This window comes from Grus americana, chromosome 20 (assembly GCF_028858705.1).
Source record: "Grus americana isolate bGruAme1 chromosome 20, bGruAme1.mat, whole genome shotgun sequence".
Classification (NCBI taxonomy): Eukaryota; Metazoa; Chordata; class Aves; order Gruiformes; family Gruidae; genus Grus; species Grus americana.
Window position 1 is genome coordinate 5,178,462 of NC_072871.1, and position 22,041 is coordinate 5,200,502.

Below are 22,041 nucleotides of genomic sequence, written 5' to 3' on the forward strand. Positions count from 1 at the left end.
CAAGTTTGACTGCATGCTCTTCCCTTACCTCCCCCTTTTTCAATTTGCGACGTTTATTTTTAACTTTTCCAATTTTTCTGGCATCTTTCCTTTAATCCAGACAAATGAGTTTGCCTCCCCCTGCTGTCAGCTACGGATGATGCTGTTTTGTTATTGAGCTTTTATTATTTCCCTTGCTGGACTAGAGCTGCAAGACCTCGGCAGCCGTACCGTGAGCTGGAGGTTCAGGCCAACTCAGGTAAGTCTGTAGGTTGGGATGTCCAAGGCACATGAGGTTCCTCAGAGCATGACACCCCCAGGAAGGCTGTGGGACCTCCCATCAAACCCATTTTTCATACTTCAGAGGAGGCCCTGCAAAAAGGGACCACAGAAACGGGCACCCTGAACGTGCATGGCTTTATGTTGGTTTTCCTGAATAAAGAAAAGGGAGGATGCAATGGCCCCAATGAGTTAAGATCAAGCCACAATTTAGAAGCGAAGTGATTCAGAGGGCCTTTGTGCTACTCAGAGGTAGCTGAGTATCTTCAAACTGTTGGGAACCTAATTTGAAGGAACCAAAGCTTCAGTGGAAGGAGGGAGCCACTCTGGCTTGTCTTACCCCACGTGTTGTGCAGTGCTGCCAGACCAGCTCTTGCCTGGCTCAGTGGGTGTAACAGTGACCTCTCCCCCCAGCCCAGTTTCGATGAGCACAAATTCATTTTTTGTAAAAGCCCATTGCACCTCAGTGGTGCTCTCAAGTGCACAATCCAAGGACCCAATATAACCACAGACCTGGTGCTAACCTTCTTGGATGACAAGGGAAGTTACCTTGTGTAATGGGGACACCATCAATTTGGCGGGGGGGGGGGATATATCACATGTTGTGTGAAATTCACTTAGTTCAATAAAGCCATGATGGCACCATAACATCTACTTTTGTAACCAAAAATCACTTTAAAATATGATCTTGTTGGGGTTAAACTAAACTATTGTCCCAGTTCATTTTGTGCCCCTGTGAGCAGGGTGCAGGTGGTCAGCCCCGCTGTGAAACCGGGTGCTCGGGCGGCTCAAACGGGAGGCAAAATTGAAAAGGCAGCAGGCAGGGTGAGTGGAGCACAAGGGGAGCGCACCGAGGCTGTTTTCTGCTGGCGTTCTCTGGCCTTGCCAAATAGCATTGTTACATGTATCAACATGGGACATAAAAAACAGTAGTAAAAGATTTATTTACATTTAAGAAATAGTTTTTGGTGTTTTTAGTAGAAAAATGGATTTCATGGCCACCTGTCCTCTCTGCAAAGATCTTGGGGATGGGGGGGGGGGGGGGGCAGGGATGACACCAACGCTTTGCCAACAGCGAGATGTCTTTCACTTACGGCTTCTCAAAGGCAAGTTCCCGGCGGCCCCGTACAGCTCTGCCACCAAGGGCAGGACTAACCCCGCCTGACCCAGGAAACCAACTCGCTGCTCTGGCTCCACTCTTCACCAAGCGCTCCAAACAAAATAACACAAACACATTTGTGATTATTTTTCATTTTAATCGTCTGATTCTAAGTAATATTTTCAGACTTAGGTTTCTAACAGGGCAATAAGAAAGCTCAGCATCAGGCAGCTTCCAGAAGAATCTTCCAGACATGTTTAAAATGCTTTAAAATATTGAGCGTTTCTCATATTGCTACAAAGCACTGACAACTGGCAGAATTTTTTTTTTTTTTAACCTACATTCTTTTAGCAGTAGGGAAACAGTTTGGAAGGTGGATCATGTTCTTGATTCTTTCAGGACCTGCTTGACTGTAACAACAAAGTTTTATAACTTGACAAGTACAAATATAAAATTTAAAATGAGCCAACTTTTAAAAAAGTCTGGATTTTTCTTCAATACCTCCAGTACCTTGCTTCTGTAATAAATATTAAAAACCATCTTTTACATTACTGAAAATGTTAAATAAGTTATTTACCAAAAGATTTCTTTTTTGTCCTTTTTTTTTTTTTTCTTGGTCAAAGGCTGATTCCATTAAAAGAGCTGAACAAACATTTTTACATCAATAAATAGTAAGGCATAAAGAAGCAAACAACAGTCACGGGACCAGTCTTTTTTAGTGGAACTTCCTCCTTCAGAGGATCCTTTTTTTGCTGGTATAGGAAGGTGATTTTTGATTCTCAGCTGGTGGGACCTGGTTAGAAAAGAAATAATTATTACTTCAAACGCACAGAACTTGTCCCTATCCCTGCAAAAGGAACTGTGAATAGCAGCTTCTGTGTGCAGCAGATCTTCAAATTAAAGCAGTTTTCTGTAAACAAAGACTTTTTGATGTCATCACTTTCTAACTCGGGTAGGGCTGAGACAACAGTACAGCAGCGGCCCGGGGAAGTGTTCAGGAAGACACGGCTGGTGAGATTCACAGAAAAGGTCAGAGAAAAATTTAAGGAGGGGCTGGGAAACGTACAATCACTCCGAGTGGAGCGGTGTGAGGAGAAGGATGGGATTTAGGAGTCAAGAAGCGTATTACATCCTTCTGGGAGTAAAGTCTGAACCTTCTGGGAGAAATCAAATCTGAACAGTGATTACTTAAACACTCAAACTAATTTAATACACTGCATTAGCAAATAGGTGTTTGCAAAAGCTTTGCCTGTTGGGTCTATAGTTAAATAAAAAAAGCACCACCAGTTATTAACACATAGACAAGCTTTAAATAAGGGTGCCTTTTGTGAACTTATTCAGCAGACAGGTTATTGGACTGTGATCTGCTGAAAATAAAGTACTGGAAGGTGAGAGACATGAATATTAATCTAGGGAAAGCATCAGAAAAGAGAGGGTTTAGCTGTTTACATGGTCAGTCATAAAACTCTAATTTAAACATCAAACATTGCAGAATATTTATCATACTAAACTGCTGTCACCCAGTCTTGATTAGGTAGCAAACCTAAAGCAAATCAGACTAATTCTGCAAAATACTACTGACACAGCAATGCAGATTTCCAATGAGTATATACCAAGGAATTAAATGCAAGCAAAAATTTTACTTACTTCCAGGTTTCCTCTAGCCTTCTTCAAGACATCATGAGTCAAAACCACTGGAAAGAAAGAGGAGCTTACAAAGAATACTGCACAGCCTTTCTATAGTCCCTGTAGTCAAGTGCTATGACCGAATATTAATTACATAATGTATGAACTCACATCTACAAGATGGGCAGCACCCAGGCAATCATACAGACCCCCCAGCACCACTCCAACTTTCTTATTCACCAAAACCCAGACCCATTACTCCCTCCCAAGCCCTGTGCACGAGCTCAGGCTGATGTGCAAACCTCCCATTGCAAGGACCTGAGATTGAGGGGCAATGCCGTGCAAGCAGAGTTAGGGGAGGGCAGGTCCGAAGCAGCGCTAGAATGCTGTTTCCTAACCCCGGCCCATGTTCTATCTAGCACATAAATCTGCTTTTCAAAAATCTAACATCAGGGAAGTGTTTTATAAGTTTTTCTACCATACCAAGAGTGAAACGTGAAAACACACATAGCTCATCAGTACATTGAACATCCCAGATACAAACAGCCCCCTGCGATACTGATGACCTGGTTCCTTCGATCTAAGTCATCAAGGGAAGACCTTTTGTTAATTTTAAAGGGGCGATGGTGCTTGATCTAACTACAATTTGATCTATTAGGTAGCCTACTCGAGCAGGGGAAGGAGAACGGGGCGAGGAAACATGGTGCGGTGAAGAGGTGATGGGGGACGATGGGCTGGGAAGAGGACAGATGGCAAAAGGTGCCTGCCAGCTCCTCCAGCAGTTCAAGGACAAAGCAACCTATAGATGCTTCGGGGAAATCATGTCAGTGGCTTGCTCTGAAGGGTTCCAAGTTTTCTCTATTCATCCAGCTAGTTTGCCTCTGTGGGGACAGCACGAGCCCTGTGAACGGAGGAGGGGATGCTTCTAAACAAAACTGATATTTAGAAATGTCAGGTTAAATATGTGATTCTCTAATCTGTGTCAGCTCCATAACTGCTGAAAAATACCATTCACAAGTACCAATTTAAGATTCCAGTCTCAAAAATAAACAATTTAGCCATAATAAAGATTTTTCATTACAATAATAAGAACCCAACAACTCCAAGGGTATAGCTGTCATGAGATAATTATACCCTTGGCAGATTACTGCAATTTGGCACTGCATTGTTACATGTTCAGAGGTTCAGATGAGGTTTATAAGCAATGAGTTCTCTCGCCAGAGAAAGCACACAGAAGACTCGGAGCCGCAAGAATGTTCCAGTTTCTGCCTCTAAATATATTTAGAAATGCTCAACTAAATAACAGAGGGAACCTGAATATCCTCAGTGGAGTGGCCAGCTAACAGGATGTTTGGAGAATGAAGGCAGGCAAGGTCACCTACTGCAATGCCTTTGCTTTCTTACTAGCAAAAGGAGAAAGGAAGAAATAACAAAAACAAGTGTAAGCATCCTAACAAAATCCAGCAGCTTCATCTGATCCAACAGTTTTGTTGTATGCTTGGTCAGGAATTTGTGTACAGATGCAATTTAGAAACACTTCTGAAATTGCTCTTTAAGGCAAAGGTAACTTGACATCCATAATTCCTGTAATCAATGAAACTTACGGAAAATCGTATGTAGGTCTTTCTGTGTAGCAGAGTGCTCTCTGCTCATACAGAACTCTGCTAGTAAATTCATTTCACCTGGCAAACTAGATTTTTCTAAATCAAAAATATTAAATTCAGTCTATGAAGAGAATTTAGAGGATGTGACACTAATAGTGAAGCTGCTGCTCAGCAGGCAGTACCTTGCATTAAGGAGATTTCAGAAAATGCAGGCTTCATTTTATTAGGACCTAGTTCAGATGAGGTTGAATGCCCTGAAAAGGAGTGAGCAAAATAAGGGGGAGATGGACTCTTCTCTTTTTGAAAGTATGGGTGGGTGGAGTGGCTGTGGGGATAACATTTTGGCCATAGGGGTAAAAATCTCTGCTGATTTATACTCTGCCCAGCCCTAGTGAAATTACCCCATATGTCTGAGATGTCACTGCAACTAGGAACTGACCAAACTGAACCAACAAATCTACCCCAGGGATATTATTTGGACTGACATAATAGAATAGCTTTGATTTTTATATGACAACCCCCAACTGAGCTATTTAACTTTAAAACCTAAATGAATTACTGATCACACAAGCACCATTCCAGTAGAGTAATGAATCATTTAGTCCCACCTCTTAAGAGAAGGTAAGGATAGGGGTTTTTTTTAAGAAGAAAATTAAAATCCTCCTCCTGCAATACACCTATTGCCATACCATGAAGGTAGAGAAGACATTAGCTCCATTCAAATCTCTTCTGATGAGGGATTAAACTCTAAAGCAGAAGAGGTGGATCTCTTAAAACAGCCACCTGGCTTAACACAGCTACAATATAGCCCATGTTCAACTTGTTTTCAAGTTTCCAGATAATTTTCTAGATATGGCTCCTAAGGGTAAAGTATCATTTCATAGCATGTCCTAATTTTTCTTTAAAAAAAGACTCATAGTAAGCTTTTGTTTCCCTTGTTCTGAGCCTTCTGTTCTTTTGCACTTATCAGTCTGGTGTAGAGCATTAACAAACCTCCTTTGCTGCTGCTTTGGCTTTTCCCAGTATTCAGCTATCTAGTGTGATACACGCAACAGACAGGCACCTCAAAATCTAAAAGACTAATTCCACATTTATCAAGACTGAGGCAAAAATCACAATTTTGAGAAAGATGTCAAAAACTTTGGCTGGAATGGTCTACAGCAGCAGTAACTTTGTCAGGAAATTACGTAGGACAGAAAACTTGGGGAATGGCAGTATCTGAAATGGAATAACTCAAGTAAATTAGTGGCAATTAGCAGCAGCAGCATGGATTGACACATTATCAGTGGGTTGTGTAAAACCCTGAACTGCTCCTCATGTTATCCTATGCAGCCTTTTGTAGTTGGGCAACTTCCTTCCATTTGAATGAGGTTCCATCAGTCCTGTACAGTCTGAACCTCGTGAATTGCTTGTCACTAACAACTGAATGGGCACAAGGAAACACCGGTCAGAGCAACTGCAGAAGAACAGGTGCCTGTATTCATTTTGTTGTTTCTCCAATTTTAGAGGTAGCCACGGACTACAAAAATTAAAAAAAAAGAAGCAGAAATAAAGCATACACTTACACTGGTCAATGATGACTTTCTCCATGTTTTCCTTCAGCTGGTTTGTGGAGTGCAAGCGTTTCACTGTGCTGTGTAACTTCTTCTCTTGCTCAGACAGTTTCTTACGTAATCTAAATATTTCTGCTTTCATTCCTTCATCCTAAATTGAGAGAATATTATATTAAAGCATTATATAAAGTACTTTGTACATTAATTGCTAAATACTTTCATACAAGAGCCCTCAAGCTTCCTTAGAGTATGAACAACTGAAAGGAGTGAAACACCACCGAGTGCCTGTCCTTCCACATTCACGTCCCCAATGACATATGATTCTATGACATCTGCCAAGAGACAACTACAATTCTTAGCTGGCTTTTAATGCAATTCATTTTTATGCTAGTCTGAGAAAAGTCTTAACACCAGTGCCTATTTTTGTTTTTAAACTTCCATTCTTCCTCTTTTTTTTTTTCCCCCCTCCACCAGAAAATATAATGAAGGCCAGTGCTATGGGGTCAGCAAGTATCCCATCTGCCAGGTGCAGAGCTTCCAGCTTCCTTCTCCAGGGTTCTGTTAATAGTTGATGCTGCCTTTATCAAAGGGCTGAAAGTTATTGTACGAATGGCTGAGACACTTTCATTGCAAAATTAGTTGGCAGTATCATTATTCAAGGTTCAGTTTTCACCACCACTTCCAACTAAGTTATGGTTAGTATCTTTTAAAACAGGACTACGAGTAGCCCTGACATCTGCCGGTATCACTGATCTGGATCCTCATGCAAACTTAAGCTTGTACATTTTTCTTGTTGTTATGCCACTAGTTAAATAATAGTATCTTCTGGAATTCACCCCTAGCATTTAGCTCTTCAGGAGAGCTGATTACTCACAACTCCTGTGGGGCTGAAGAGAAGGCAGTGAATGCTCAGTATCTTTTAGAATCAAGCTTCAAGAGATATCCTTTCATATATTGCATTTAAGACATCAGAAGCAATCTAATGTCCTTAAGATCTCAGGATGTTGGATAACAAACTCTAGAAAAGATTCTATTAGACTCTAATTAGGTGCATCCTGGGAACTCAGATCCCCCAAACGTTGAGGGCTGATTTTGAGAAGTGACTGATCCAGATCAAGGTGGTTTAGATCAGTACGACAGTAAAGCATTAGATGTATCACACACACACTGAAAGACCTGTGTGTGTATATGATATATTCTGATACTGCAATCCAGGCCAACATATAGCTGTCTATAGAGAATATACACATAAGGATAAAAATGGAAGTAAACACATTTGTCACAACATCCCAAATAGGGAGCTGAAACATCAGTGAAGTATATTAGACAGCACAGTTCTTTGTTACTGCTTTTGTGATTTTACATATTTAAGGATGCTAGGAAATAACAACAAAAATGTTATTAAAATTATATATAAAATGTTTACTTTCCTAAAGTTGTTTTTTTTCCCCAACAATATCCTGCCTCCCTTAAGAAGCACATAGAAAAACCTCAGTGAAAACACTTTAAATTTATTTTAAAGCCAGAGTTTGAAACAGTTTCATTACTGAGTGGTGGTATTATGACAGTATAGATAATTCATTCCTCATTCAGTTTACTTCCATTCATTTGCATAGTGCAATCCTTTTTAGTTAAAATGTTATAAAACTTGTCTCTGGGTTTTGTCACACTTTTAAAAAAGCATCCTATTTTACAGCTTAGGCATCAAAAACGTAAAAGGAAAATGTAGCTCAGATTACATTAAAGTTGCTGAAGTTTCTGTTGTTACTCGTATATACATAATCAAATTGAATTTGGTTCTGTAACAGGGAGTCCAAACGTTTTCTTGTTGAAATGGAACATTTGCCACCTGCCTAGGTTTCCTGAATATCATGTAACAGGGTTACCGATTACATCTTTAATATAAAGTATTTTGTAAATAAACACCCCACTATACAATAAGATCAGGATAGAAAGCCAGCACACATTCAGCCTTAGCCTTCAGTGATGAGAGCTAACTAAATCCATGTGTCCAGAGACTGGGCATCCTGGGTTCATGATTTTCAAAAGATTTTCCCAAATGACATGTCCCTAACTCGTGCATCTTCCTTGATACGTTACAACAGTTCAAAAAAAATCCCCAAAACCAACCCAAAATGAAACATAATAGTACCTGAGTGCCATGAGTAGTACCGTGTACAGCTTTCAGTGGAAGGGAAACTCTCCAGAGAAGTTTCAGTAAACGTGCAGCCTCTTCTAAAATCTGCTGTACTCTGTGAATATTTGCGGAAAAGCTATGCAGTGATGCCTGGTCTGGTACCTGTATCATAGGATCAGAGACATATTATATGCTTAAAACATTATGAAAATGTAATCTTAATTAATGGTTTAAATCCAGTTGGTATGATTTCATATTTAAGATGACGTACACAGCTATTGTGCACCACAAAAGCTAATTTGTTAGTTTACAAAGACTGCTGAATTATGCATTATCTGAGAATTTCAGGAGGGGAGGGGATTTATCCTAATCAATAACCATGATTAATAATAGATTATATTTACTAGATTTGCTATGCCACATGGTAATAGCTGGGAACTCTCTTCTTTCTCCATTTGCATTTCGTGTCACATTATTTGAAAGTCAAATGATTACAGACATCAATTTAAGCAATATAGATGTTTCTTCCTTAGCAGACCCTTTAAACTGTTCCATTTAATGCTAAAATAACTATCAGGACACACATAAAATGTTTTCCTCTGCTGACAGATGAGAAAACCAAACTGAAGAAATTGCATAAATGTGAAATAAAGGAGGGAAAGAATGTGAGGGGAGCAAATGAATCATGAAAGCAATGGTGATACAGAAGGGGGAAGGGTAATGAAAGACAGACATTCAGAGTTCCTGCCCCATGCAGCATATCATTTGAGTAGTTATTTAGCATTGTTATCTAACCAGAATCCTCCTGTCACATAAAACATCCCATTTGCAAAGTAGTTGGAAACTTCAGTGATGTAAAGCTTGATAGGAAACTGCAAATTGTGAAACTTACTGCTTTTATCTTTACACCAACAAAACAAGTTAAAAACTTAGAGAGATTACTCTTTCAGTCATTATCAGTATCTTAACTAGGTCATTTGAAAATATATGATACTTCAGAGAGTCTTAAGTGTCATTCAGACATCATTTTACTGTGTGAGCACACATGTGATACCACAAAAAGAATTTCAGAATTGTTGAAGACTGCATTTTCAATAGCTTTACTAATTATAAGTAGAAAAAAAAGCAGCACGAATTTATCCATGCAGTTAAGACCTTCTGGGTTTTGAAAAGCAGTGAGCATGGTTTTTTACAACATTTATATTATCATGAAATCACAGGGGTTAAAAGGACCTTCATTAGTCACCTAGTTTACTTTCCCACTCCAAGGCAGGAGAGCATTACATGTAGTTTTTCAAACATTCACGTAATCTGTTCTTAAAAGTGCCTCCAGGAACAGTGTCCCTGAGCACCCTCCATTCCAGTGTTTCACTGTTTTTACCACTGGCATGTTGTTTCAAATGCCGGCTCCAAGCCTCTCTTGTGCACTTTTTAAGTTTCTTAGTTCCTTATTAGCTGCCACAGACATGTACAGATTGTTCCCTCCCTTTTGCTGAAGCTTTTAGGTACATTTCTCTTACTCAATCCACCCCAAATATGATATTGTTAACTGCATCCAGAAATTAACAATATTAAATAAGAAAAAGTTAGCGTAAGTAAACACTAGATGTTCTCCTGATTCTAGAGGAAAAGGATTGACATTACTCAATACAAGGCAAACGTTTCATTGGTTTAAGAATTATCATGTTTAAGAGTACAGCAAGAGCACCATGACTTGATATCACTGTGTCACACAGCGGGATGGAATGGAACAGACTATTTTCCATTGAAAGGGACCTACAAGGATCATCTAGCCCAACTGCCTGACCAATTCAGGCTGACCAAGTTAAAGCATGTTATTACATGATGCAGAAAAGATGATACACTATGTCTTAGAAGACAATATTTGATCATTAATGAGATACTCTAAGTTTCTAGACTAACTACTGATATTGCTAAAGTGTTAAACTGATACAAGGGGAAAAATATTAAAAAGCTTCCCTACTATGAAACAACCTTCATTAGCATACATCAATCATTAACGTACAGTTATCACCTGGTGTTACTAAGCGGCTGGATACAAGTAAGTGTCAGCTGTATATCAGATTTCTTCTAACTGTCTCGTATTTCCTGGGTTTATCCCAAGCCTTCATTACAAGAAAATCTCCTGAATTATTTTTATCCTTAGGTTACTGATGGATACCCCTAGCTTAAGCCCTTTCTACAGCATTTGGGAGTTTTATCTGGGGTTTTTTGTTGTTGTTTTTGTTTGGCTTTTTTTATAATTTCCAGTGTAAGCATCACCAATTTCCATAGTAAAAGCAAGTAGTTTCACCTCATTTCAAGTTGCAAGTAAAAGTGAGATTGCTTATTAAAGAACCAGAATTAACTAATTTATCCGTAGCCTCATTAACCCAGAATCACAAATAGGTGCCTGCATCTAGATGAGACTTGAGGTGTCCCAACAGAGTTATTCAGTTAATGGTGCCTGCTGCACCATTAACCTAGTTCTCTGCTTTTGTGACCTATACATTTTGCACCCTCTAGGTAAAATTCACCATCTTCTAACAGCTTTCACTGTTTACCTTTATTCCAGGCTCCTGCAGTTTCGTACCAGTGACCTCTCTCAACGAAATCTCCGTTTCTGCTAAAACCTGTTGCCCTTCTGAAATCTGTTTCCGCAGAGCGTTATAATCCTCAATCAAGCCAAGAACGTGGCGCCCGTTTTTGTCTGCCCACATACGATGTCCAGGCACAAGACGAGGGGTACAGGCCGTACTGGAAGATGAAGTGCTACTGCAGTGTGAAGTGCTGTCTAGATCATCCTTAGAGGCTGCGTGCATACCTGGGACAGAAAAATAGTTTAATATTGGTTTTATCCTAATTGACACTAGACTTCTCTTAAACAGCAAGTCTGGGATACTGATAACCTGCACATTTAAGATACTTTTGGATGTACCTGTTTTCACTAGTGAAATGCAATGGCCATGTTTCTGTAGCTCACAAATGTTTCTGCTGGTAGCAGGGCATTTGCAAAGATTTTCTATACATAAGAATGGGACAAGGAAGACTATATCAGTAGAAGATAACACGCATTAAAAAAACTTCCTAGCTCTACTTCTGTTCTTTTTTTTGCTGATGCTACACTTGGACTCAGGAAGCAGGGAAACTCAGCTTATTTTCTAGTACCACATCATGTATCTTCCAGTATTTACATACATTAGTCTTTTTACACAGATTCACAGATTGGTAGGGGTTGGAAGGGACCTCTAGAGATCATCTAGTCCAACCCCTCTGCTACAGCAGGATCACTTAGAGCATGTAGCACAGGATGGCGTCCAGGCGGGTTTTGAGTATCTCCAGAGAAGGAGACTCCACAACCTCTCTGGGCAGCCTGTTCCAGTGCTCGGTCACCCTCAAAGTAAAGACGTTTTTCCTCATATGCAGATGGAACTTCCTGTGTTCCAGTTCATGCCCATTGCCAAACTTTTTTAGCATTTATCCAAAGTTATAGATATCTCCAAAAATCAAGACAGAGTCAGAAAATCTAAAATACATCCTGATGAAGATATTTTAAGCAACAAATGTAAGCTTCCAAGTAACTCCACAAAAAGTATGACACTCTCCACAGCTATACCATACTTGAGATCATATCTATATCCCTCTTCTTCAGGCCCTCCAAATCCCCAAGTACCTACGAATAAAGACAGTACATCTAGAAAGCTAACAAATTCAGCTGTTGACATTCCAAGGAGTCTTTTTGGTACAAATCAAACCAAGCTATTATAACTCTATTCATTATTTCCCCAAAGAAATAACAAGCTTCTCCAGCTCCTAACTACTCTACCTGATGCAGATCAAAAGTAACATCTAGGATTCTGTCTAGAAACTAATCAGGAACAAATGCAATTTTTGGATGCTGGTGGTAGAGGTTCCTCACAATAGCTGTTCCACACCTACCTGCTCAGGACTGGCCCTAAGGAACCATCCCCATATGGAGCACATGACAGTAATTTAGCGTGCAAGTCTGAAGTGCACAAGGAATGGTAGCAACCCGTAAATGTTATTTGCTACATTCCACATCTTTCTTATTTGTACAGGGTAGTGTAGAGTTATACTCATTATGTATTTCATATGAATTATGATTCTGATTGGAAACAACAGACCCACAAAAGTAGTAAGGTGCTAAAAACCCCTGTTGTGTCTCACACTAATCCTCTGGCTGGTGGTCCCTGCTCTGTGTGGTGCGTAAGATTTAGGTATGCGTGTTCAGGTGAAGTGTATGGACCCAAAAAACCCCGTTATTATTGGTTCCCATAACATGACGTATACCTGTGCAGGCAGTAGGAGAGGTGGCTTTATGCTGTAAGTATGGAAAGCTGTTACTACACAGAGTACTTTAGCAGCATGGAGCAACATTCTTGTGCCCTCTGTATCCCATGTACATCTATATTGGGACAATAATCTAACCCTGAGTGTAAACACCACATTTTCCCTGATTTGCTAAAACAGCATCACTTAACAGTGATTGAAATAAAGGTAAAATATTCCTCAAGGGCATAAAGGGGACAACTGATTTATACAAAGACCATTTAGTGCACTTATTGATCATACTTGAGCAATAGTCACCCTTAGCAAACACTATAGAGCTCTGCATTAAAAAAAGAACCCCCAGGTAAGCAAAATTTATGGCAATTTAATGTAGGCATCCTTCCATCCCAGAGACTGTCTGCCAGTGCTTCTCTGGAATGAAAACGAAGTGACAGTTGGAGGCTATAAAACAGTGCAGTGTGCATTTCACCTCCCCATGTGCTACTAGCTCTAACAGGAAAGGGATTTGAAAGGCTGATGGGCAGCTCCCAAACATACAGTCGATGCATAAGGCTCTAAGAGCATCTTTAAAGAACAAGGCGTAGGTTCTACAGTATAACAAAAGCATGTATGGCACAGTACCATTCATTTCTGCATAATGCTGAGATTCTTGTTTGAAAAGATAGTTGATATTCACAGCTGACACTGATCTCACTTCCTCTCTCTTTTCTTTTGAAAGCTGTTCCTCTAATTTTTCATGCAAAGACTTGTTTGTCTCTATGCTTCTTTCAAGCTGCACTCGCAAACTCTGTATTTCAGTCAATAGTTCATGTAAGTCAAGTGGATTATTCCGATCTTTTCGGAATTCTTCTGATGCATCACATCTGGGATCTGAGACAATTTCAAAAGAAACACTTAACATCTTTAACAATTAAAACAATATTAAGCATTATCAGAATGCTGAGCAAGCAAATTATAGCCCACTTTATCCTCAATATATAGAATTAACTACAAACAGCATTAAAATAATGGTTTGACAAAAAAAGCATGTCTTAATTGCTTCTACCCTCAAAAGATTTAAAGAGCCGAAAATTATTTTTCACTTTGTCCATAAAAGCTAATAAGTCTCATGCCAAAAGCAAAAATATATAATAAAAAGAGAATGAAGCCGATTTACAAAATTTGAAGTGCATTAATGCACAGTCTGGGGAAAGAAAAAGGAATGGGTAATCTCGGAGTGGGGAGGAGGGATGGAGTAGAATTGGGAGTTTAATTTTATACACAGAAGAAAAAAGAAAATAGTGATCACCTGGCAACCAGAGGAACAAATCTGAACCTGAAAAAAGCAAGGGCTGCGTTCATCTTTTCATAGGAGGAGGTCAATACACAAACAATACCATGTATTCTTTCATGCTGAAATCAAACTGCTCTCCTGACAGTAGGAAGGGGCTCAACTGCATGAGGGTGCTGCTACTTTCTAATTACACTACAAGGAGACTTACTTCCATCCCTGAGCCAACTTTGGCTTAAAGCCTTGTGCCAATAGGGCTCTTCTGCTGCAGCTAGGCATGAAATACAGTGATGGCAGGGCATATTACTTAAAGTAGCAGGAAGAAAAGAAATCATCTTTTACAAGAACTTCCAATGGGAAAATTGCCAGATCCTATAATGAGTATGCAGCAATGAACAGCATTCCACTTTTTGACCTAACTATACCGGCAGCTATGTGGTGGTGTAGCTTCCTTAAAAAGGGTAGGAAGAACTCATGTAAGTCTCATTCCTACCCCTCACCTTTAGTGATGGAAAAGTGGACAGGAAATTACGAGAAGTCTCCTTCAGAAGGCAGTGCCAGCACTTCTCCCCAGCCCTAGGGAGAAGACACTACCCTCCCATTCAGACAAGAGAAAGCGCAAGCCACCCGAGTAAGCACTACCTGTGAGGATGCAGCAGCACGTATTTAGATGACAAGTAAATATCTAAGATCCCCATGAAGCTTATCCAGCCTGAGCCATTGAATCTTCAATATTTGTTTTTAGCTTAGCTAAAAAGACAAAGGAAACTTGGGTGTGCCTAGTCAGAACATATCACACATCTCAACCTCGCAGTTACACTCCTAAATAAAAAGCAGCATTTTATCATCAAGTTGTCAGTTCTACTTTGCATTAGCAGACACGAGTAGAAACAAAGAAACAGTGACCTAGCCCTACTGTCCTTTGACAAGACCATATTCAGAGAGGGAAGGGTTGCAAGGGCCAAGGTTATTGAAATAATTGTGCAGTTATACCTGTCCTCTTCCTTCTTGCTTCTTCCAACTTTTCATAAACCTTGATCTCAGTTCGGAGTGACTGCAGTAACTTCTCATTCTCAGAGAGCTGATGTTGCTTTACATTAATTTCTGTTTGCAACCTGCTAAGTCCCAATAAATGGCTAAGTTAAAAGTTAATTTTTTATCTTTTGTTTCAAAATCTAAAATCTAAATTCCCTTTTCCTCCATAATTCTTCCCTCGCCTTTTGAATACATCCATGCCCCTCATTAATGTTAACGACTATGGCTTAACACATGCTTGTCACATTGACAATTTTCTTCTCTAAATGAATGTCTAAATGTGGACGGAATCAATACCTGTTTAATTCATTACGACTGCTGTATATCTGGCAGGTCAGGTATCTGGTTTCATCCTCCTTTTGGCCAATTTGTTTTTGCAACCTTTCATTTTCTTTCTTGACGCATTCATAATCCTCATGAAGATGCTCAATGATTGCGTTCTTTTTAGAAAGAGATTCTCTTAACTTTTCATTTTCCTTTTGTTTATCTGAAACAAGAAGAAACACAAGGTATTTGCAATGCCCACAACCCACTAAAGCTATGCTTTGTAACAAAACCAGCGTTTCCAGAGACTGTCAGGAAATAACAGCTGCTCTTGTGAGCTTTAGGGTTTCAGTATTTCAATTTTCTAACAACTTCTGCTAGATGCACTTTCTGTAATGTGCAACATTTAACCCCCCTGGACTCACAAAGGCTCAGTAAAAACCTGCGTACAGCCTTTTACGCCAAACGCACCCAACACCTCTTGGAATTTGGTCAGAAGGGTAGTAGTATTCAACACCTGCTGTCACCAGGGTCCCAAAGCAGGCACATGGATTTTGCCAGTCCTCACAAAATAATGGATTTGACTTCTCTTTAGGAAGAAAAGGACTCAGTAGGGTTGTTCTAGGGCACATTGCATCCATCTTCCTCTTTGTCTCATCAGAAATCCCTCTGTCCTTTCCTTCCCAGCCCCATTCATCTGCCGGATGAATCACAGCAGTCCTTCTGTCCTTCGCACAAGCTATTTCCCCAAACTGGTTCTGTGACAAAGAATCACTGATAGGGGCAACTGAGCATTTTGAGAGAGCTGCAATCAGAGAGGCTTGTGGGGACCCCAAATTTGTTGTGACCCTATGTTTAGCACTGGAAAAGAAGGAGGCAACCTTGGCAAAGAAACGGCATGAAGGAATCATTCCATCTCCCACCAGTTAGAAAATCATTCCTTCATCTTCAGTAGTCTTCCTGAAAGCGTATGAAAATGGTAATCCTCATGCGCTGTTAAAAACGTGCATCAGCAGACTTTCACTACTGAAGGGCTAAGCTAAGACTAGACAGAAAGCACCTGAGACCAAAACATGCAGGAGGTATCTAAGAGGCTTTTCTTTCTAGTCCTTTTACTTCCTCTAGTGTATCCAGGAATAAAAGGAAAAGAAGCTCACAAACTCCAGAGATACTGACATTATTTTAAAACACAAGGGTGACAACGCTCTATTCATCATGGTTCCTATAAAAAGGAAACTCTGATGTTATCAGATCATATTGTCAACCACAGAAAAAAACGAAAGCGGGAATATATTAATTTAAAAAGTAGAACTTGAACAAACCGCTAAGCACTGAGATGCACCAAAACAGATGAAAGAATACATGACTCTGGAAGAAGCACCAGTGCTTTTCCACAAACAGTCTGAAAATACAGAGACCTACAACCTAATTGTGGCTTAAGCCAACCTAGTTGGCGAGTTGTGGCTTTTCTTGGGGGAAAAGAGGAGGGAAGATTTTTAATATTCTCTCTTCACAGGTGTGAAAACGAGGAAAGTTTAAAATTAATCTCAGAGATTACAAATACTTCCAAATGGATTCCCTCAGTTCTGTTCTCTTCTAAAGTGTTTCCAAAAAGAAGATGACTTGACCCGTCCAGTCAAGCCTCTGTACCAGACTTGTAATTAGTTTGCTTCCCTTTGCAACTCTTCTGTACTGAATGGTTTCAGTTTTAGCAATAATGCTAGTCTATGGCTTTTATTCTTTTTTTTTTTTTTTAAGAGAGCTTCAGAATGGAAGTATGGGGGGAAACGAGCAAGAAAATGGCAATAAAAGGCACAGAGGGAAGAGGAAAAAGAACCTATAGAAAGAAAGGAATGCAAAAAGAAGAATGGAGAAATGAAAGTGAATATCAAAGGGAAAATGCTACACAAACAGAAGGAGCATTACTGCTACCCCTTTATCATTGTTAACCCCAGTTTGAATGCTTATGGTTGAGCATGGAATTTCAGGGGTGGGAAGAATGGTTAAGTCAGTTTAACGAATGGAATGTTAATATTTCATTGTTTTCTGATCTGGAATGAGTTGCAGCCTACTTCTGTAAAGCAAAATTTTACATTTTTACCTCTGGATCCTTTTGCTAGCATTGCATTCAGAACTTGATTTTGCTTCCTCAGGAAATGTATTTCAGAAGTCAGAGAATTATGCTGCTCTGAGCCATGGATAAAAATGTTTGCAGAACCTATAAATATATACATAAAAGATGATTTATGAGTCATCTCTAGGTCATTAAAGATTAAACTTTCCAGACAAGAACAATTTAAAAAATTGCAGAAAAACATGCTATGAAAGATATTTCTCCCCTATATATTTTGAAGGTTATCCCTACAGACTAAAAGGCAGTTCAGGTTAATGCCAAGTAATCCAAAGCCCCGCAGCACAAGTACCTCTCATTGCTGGGCAACCATGACCAAAATTGCAAAATTATCCCTGGCAGTCTTTACCTATCAGCTAAAATTCCAACAGGACAAATTGTAGGAGTATTTTGTGACATTGTTATTCTCTGAAAAGAATGCAAACTGTTTACCATATATTTCAGTCTTGCTCTGTTCGTACTCTGTTGGATTTAATGACACCATTGCAGAGGACCACTAGATTCTACAAACTAATCCACGGTGGGTAATGCAGGAAGTAACGTCAATAGTCTGGTAACATATTTGTTACCATGCCAGTCTAGAGCATAAGGCTGGAGTCACTGTCTCTGCCTCTGCTGACAAACTGAGAATCCATTTACGATCACAGGGATGAAGACTCATCCCTCTTAAATTCGTGTATGTACCATTTAGATATCTGAGCCAGTGTTGCTCAACCTGTGGCTTCCATCAATAGTCATGGGGAGAAACAGGCGCTTCCAGAGAGCGGCTCCTCTACACACCTCTCTGTGGATGAGATGCCCCATCCTCCGAAGAGACTTACTTCTCTCCAGTGCCTCCATGAGAAGCTCTGCGTAACCGGCACAGATTTAGATGTCTGACTTTTAGAAACCTTAAGCCTGATGAATCCTACTCTGAGGATCTCACCGCACTACTCATATGAATGTAAGTGCTAAATAGTGTATCCAGTCAGTCAAATTCCAGCCTAGGTAATCCTCATAATGTACTGTATTTATACTACTCGTCCCACAGCGATGTGTAGTGTTACAGTGCAGTCTGAAAAGTGCCACATTCCACTCTCAAGGTGGCTGCCTCTGAAATGCAAGTCAAGTAATTGTTATTGCCCTTTATAACCTGCTAATAGTCAGTAAAACACTTCAGGACCCACTGGAATTAACATTACTATTAAAAGTATTTTTCAGTTGATTGGTTATCCCAGTATCTCTTACGCTTTAAAGCATGAGATAAGTACATGCGTGTCAACTATTTGGTTAATAGAGAAATAACCAGCTGGCAAAAAAATTAGCTGAATGTATGAGGAGGATGCCTTTCAGCTCTGGCAGTTCAATTCAATTTGATGTGCTGCACTTCCTCTGAGTAATCTCATTTTATTGTAATCCCAATTGAAGCTTTTACCCACTACCTAACTGGGATGTAGTGTGCCATGATACGCACCTCTTGTCGTTACTGAAAGACTCAAAGGCTCTAGAAGCCTGGCACTAATGGCATTTTACTATCTATATGTTAAAGAGTTGAGGTAGCTATGTGAACTCAAAAGGCTTTTTCCTTTCAGATTTTAACAAAGCAATTCAACTTGAAGTGGCAAGGCTTGATGGTCTCATCTTGATTCTAATTTAATTTATTGCCTATCACCCAGCTTTATCCTATTTGAAAAGTTATGCTATCACAGTTCTACTGAAAGGCTTTAGAATATAACTATTAGTTATCTTACATAATAAGGGATAATGTAGAGCCAGTGGTAATAAGGCCACAATCCTGCAATTTGACCCACTACTGAGACTACTACTTCTGTGCAGAGCCCTGCTGACATCAATTACGCTCTCCATAGATGCAAAGGTCCATCTAACCAGAGTAAAGTGGCGCATCAGGGCCTACAATTGCAATACACTTGAGTTTTCATTATGTTTTGTGCTGAAAAAGTGAGTGCTAAGGAAGCATGCCTTGAAGGTTTCAAAGGAAACACTGAAAGACAGGCACTATTGAAAATCACAGCAAAGAGGAAGGAAATAGTCATTCCTAGGTAAAGCAAAATAATGGCATACTAAAGCTGAAGGTAAGTCTGAGCAGATACATTAGTTACTTATGGGTTAAAAAAAGGAAACAAAACCCCCTTTTAATGTTAACTGTCATTAATAACATTTGAAACCTAGGAAACTCAAAATTAAACCTTTGATTTTATTTTGAAGCCTAACATTTGAAATGATTGAAGCAATTATTTTAGTTCTACTTGCACTGCAAACCTCAGCTTTATAGTAACGATGTAGTCATTACCAGCACTTGAGTCATTTATAGAATACTAGAAGCCCAGAGGCATTTAAATACTTAGAGAATCTAAATATTAAAAATAGCATGGCAAAAATAGCGGGCAGATGTGTGTATATATACATCCATATAATATTTATCAGACAAGAATAATTCTGTGCATTAACTTTGGTTGAACGAACAACTCAGTATTGCATGAATGTAACAGGCTTTCATCAACAATTAAGTATGTTACAACTTGGTTTTCTTTTTTAAAGGAAAACAAACTGAGGATATTAAGTTAAAAGTGAAAAAATTGCTTTGAATTATTATGTCCCAAAGCTAAAATCTGCTTCAGCTTCACTTAGGAACTTCTTTTTACACTGAAAGTCAAAACAAGCCCATCTATTAGGAAAAAAAGCGTCATTACTAAAAGAGAGAACACGCACATCTGATAACATGAAAGAGATTTTCAAAACAGAGAGAAACGGGAAGCACGGCAAGAACGTAGTAACAAAAAGGAGCTGTTCTAACAGTGAGCTGTTTCTTTCCTTTCTTTTCGAAATTTCTCCTCCATGCATTGGTAGATGTGCTAAGGCAACAAGAAGACAGATGGAAGGCATAAGACAGTTTATAAAGAAAATATACTTTCACTGCATTAATGGATGCCCTTGCCAGAATCTTTATGAAGCTGTAAAAGAGTTGGAAGTGTTTCAGTGTGGTTATTTCACGAGAACAGTATGCCTTTCCAGCAACATAAATACTTCATGAATGAAATAGATGCTTTTTATACACCTTTCCATCACTGTAAGTTATTCCTGAAAGCAAACTGCCATTTGCAGGTAGTCTCCATTTAAACAACAACAGAAATGGATCACGGGGATGATGTAAAACATAATGAATCTAATGTCATTATTAGTGAACTTGAGTAAAAGGAAAGTATGTATGTATTTATTGCATGCTTCCACTCTGAGTAATATTGCATATTAATCAATTGTCCTGTGGGGGGAAATGTGGGAAGGAGAGTAAGAACAGAGTAGAGGGTAGGAAAGTATGCAAGGTACGGTGTGCTTGAAAAGATGCTACAAAGGCATCCTTAGTGAAAGCCTGGCTACCCTCTTGTGAAAAGTTTTAAACACACCACAGAGTGTGGCTTTCAAAGATGCTGAACACTAGCAACAGAGAGCAGTGACTCTGAATTTGCATACCTATTTTTAGTATTTCAGTATTAAGAGTCTGGCATGAAAACCAACTCTATGTTAAAATTTCCATCAGTTTCTGTCAGGTATTTCTCATTAAAAACTTACGATGTCATTTTGTGTAGAGCACATTTATCACACCAATCAATTCAAATGACAAGCTGAACACCACGGCCTAGGCTCCGTCTTACAGATATTTTGTCCCTGTACGTAAACACAAGCTGGCTTTAAAGCAGTCATTCCAGAGAAGGCACCTTCGACAGTCCTGTTAGCAGTGGTTGCTGTACTGACCATCCCAGGTACGCACGGAGTGGGGATAGGAAAGCTAATTCCACAGCATCCCTACTTTGGATCAATAGCAGCAATGTAATTTAGAGCCAACCACCTCCTCCTCTATTCACACTGCAGGCCCCAGTCAAATTATGTTGATAAAACGGGCTTCCTCTCCTGCAGCTGCCCAGGGCTGGACATGCAGGGAATTAGAAAAGGATGACATCCTAAAATCCAAGACCATTACAACAATAATGATATCCCATAGGCACAAAAAAAAAAAAAAAAAGGCAGGCTGTTTGTTGATAACAGAACTAGAAGGGTCTTTCAATTCTCTGTACGAAATTCAAGCACAGCATCATCGAATGTCATAAAACTACCTGGGAGTCCTGTTCTCTTAGCAATATGCACAATTGTAGGTTTGAGGCCGTGTGGTGTACCTGTATCCCATAAAATATTTGCACATCAGTACTGGATACACTTCAAGCAATGGACTCAAGGAAGAGGCACGTTAGATCTGTATTTATGGCACACTTCAGGCAGCGTGGAAAAGCTGTGTCTGCTCAAGATGCAGCAGTACTCAGAGAAAAGCACATCATTTTCCAACTGTAAAGGGGTGGGGTTTATTCAAAAAAGCACACAAAACATTTCCAGCAGTATTCAATCCCTCCTGCTTTAAACAGGAAAGGTGGATTTAATTTGTCATGAAATAAATTCTTACCTTGATCTAGTTCCTTGTCTGTTACTTGTCTCTCAAGCTGCTTCCTCAGTCTCTCATTAGTTTTTATGGAGTATTCTAAACGTTGTCTCAGGATTCTAATTTCCTGAAGATGCTCCATTAATAACTCTAAATAAACCAAGAGACCACTTCTCATTTAGACTGAATGATTGTATTCCTTTACACTATGTAGTCCTGTCAAATCTAATGTGTGTTAATACTAAAAAATGATACAGAGCTGTTCAAAATGGCAGACATTAAATACCTGACTCCACAACAGTCTTTTTCCATATAGTGCCCAAACTG

General features: G+C 39.4%; 1 protein-coding gene across 9 annotated transcripts in view; it reads right to left on the reverse strand.

Moving 5' to 3' along the window:
* Nucleotides 1–1,485: 1,485 nt before the first annotated feature.
* CDK5RAP2 (CDK5 regulatory subunit associated protein 2) overlaps nt 1,486–22,041 on the reverse strand; it is an 82,515-nt gene continuing 61,959 nt past the window's right edge. For 2 of the 9 annotated variants that reach the window (XM_054848572.1, XM_054848579.1), the window contains 12 exons: nt 21,739–21,864; nt 17,259–17,375; nt 15,191–15,380; nt 14,852–14,976; nt 13,877–13,903; nt 13,210–13,458; nt 11,216–11,299; nt 10,842–11,101; nt 8,293–8,439; nt 6,153–6,291; nt 3,005–3,051; nt 1,487–2,150 (listed from right to left, as the gene is read on the reverse strand). In XM_054848572.1, the coding sequence (XP_054704547.1) occupies nt 2,091–2,150; nt 3,005–3,051; nt 6,153–6,291; nt 8,293–8,439; nt 10,842–11,101; nt 11,216–11,299; nt 13,210–13,458; nt 13,877–13,903; nt 14,852–14,976; nt 15,191–15,380; nt 17,259–17,375; nt 21,739–21,864 (1,571 nt within the window). In that variant the 3' untranslated portion in view covers nt 1,487–2,090. Of the gene's footprint in view, nt 2,151–3,004; nt 3,052–6,152; nt 6,292–8,292; nt 8,440–10,841; nt 11,102–11,215; nt 11,300–13,209; nt 13,459–13,876; nt 13,904–14,851; nt 14,977–15,190; nt 15,381–17,258; nt 17,376–21,738; nt 21,865–22,041 lie in introns of those variants that run through there. The other 7 variants (XM_054848573.1, XM_054848577.1, XM_054848578.1 and 4 more) reach the window with 7 other exon arrangements.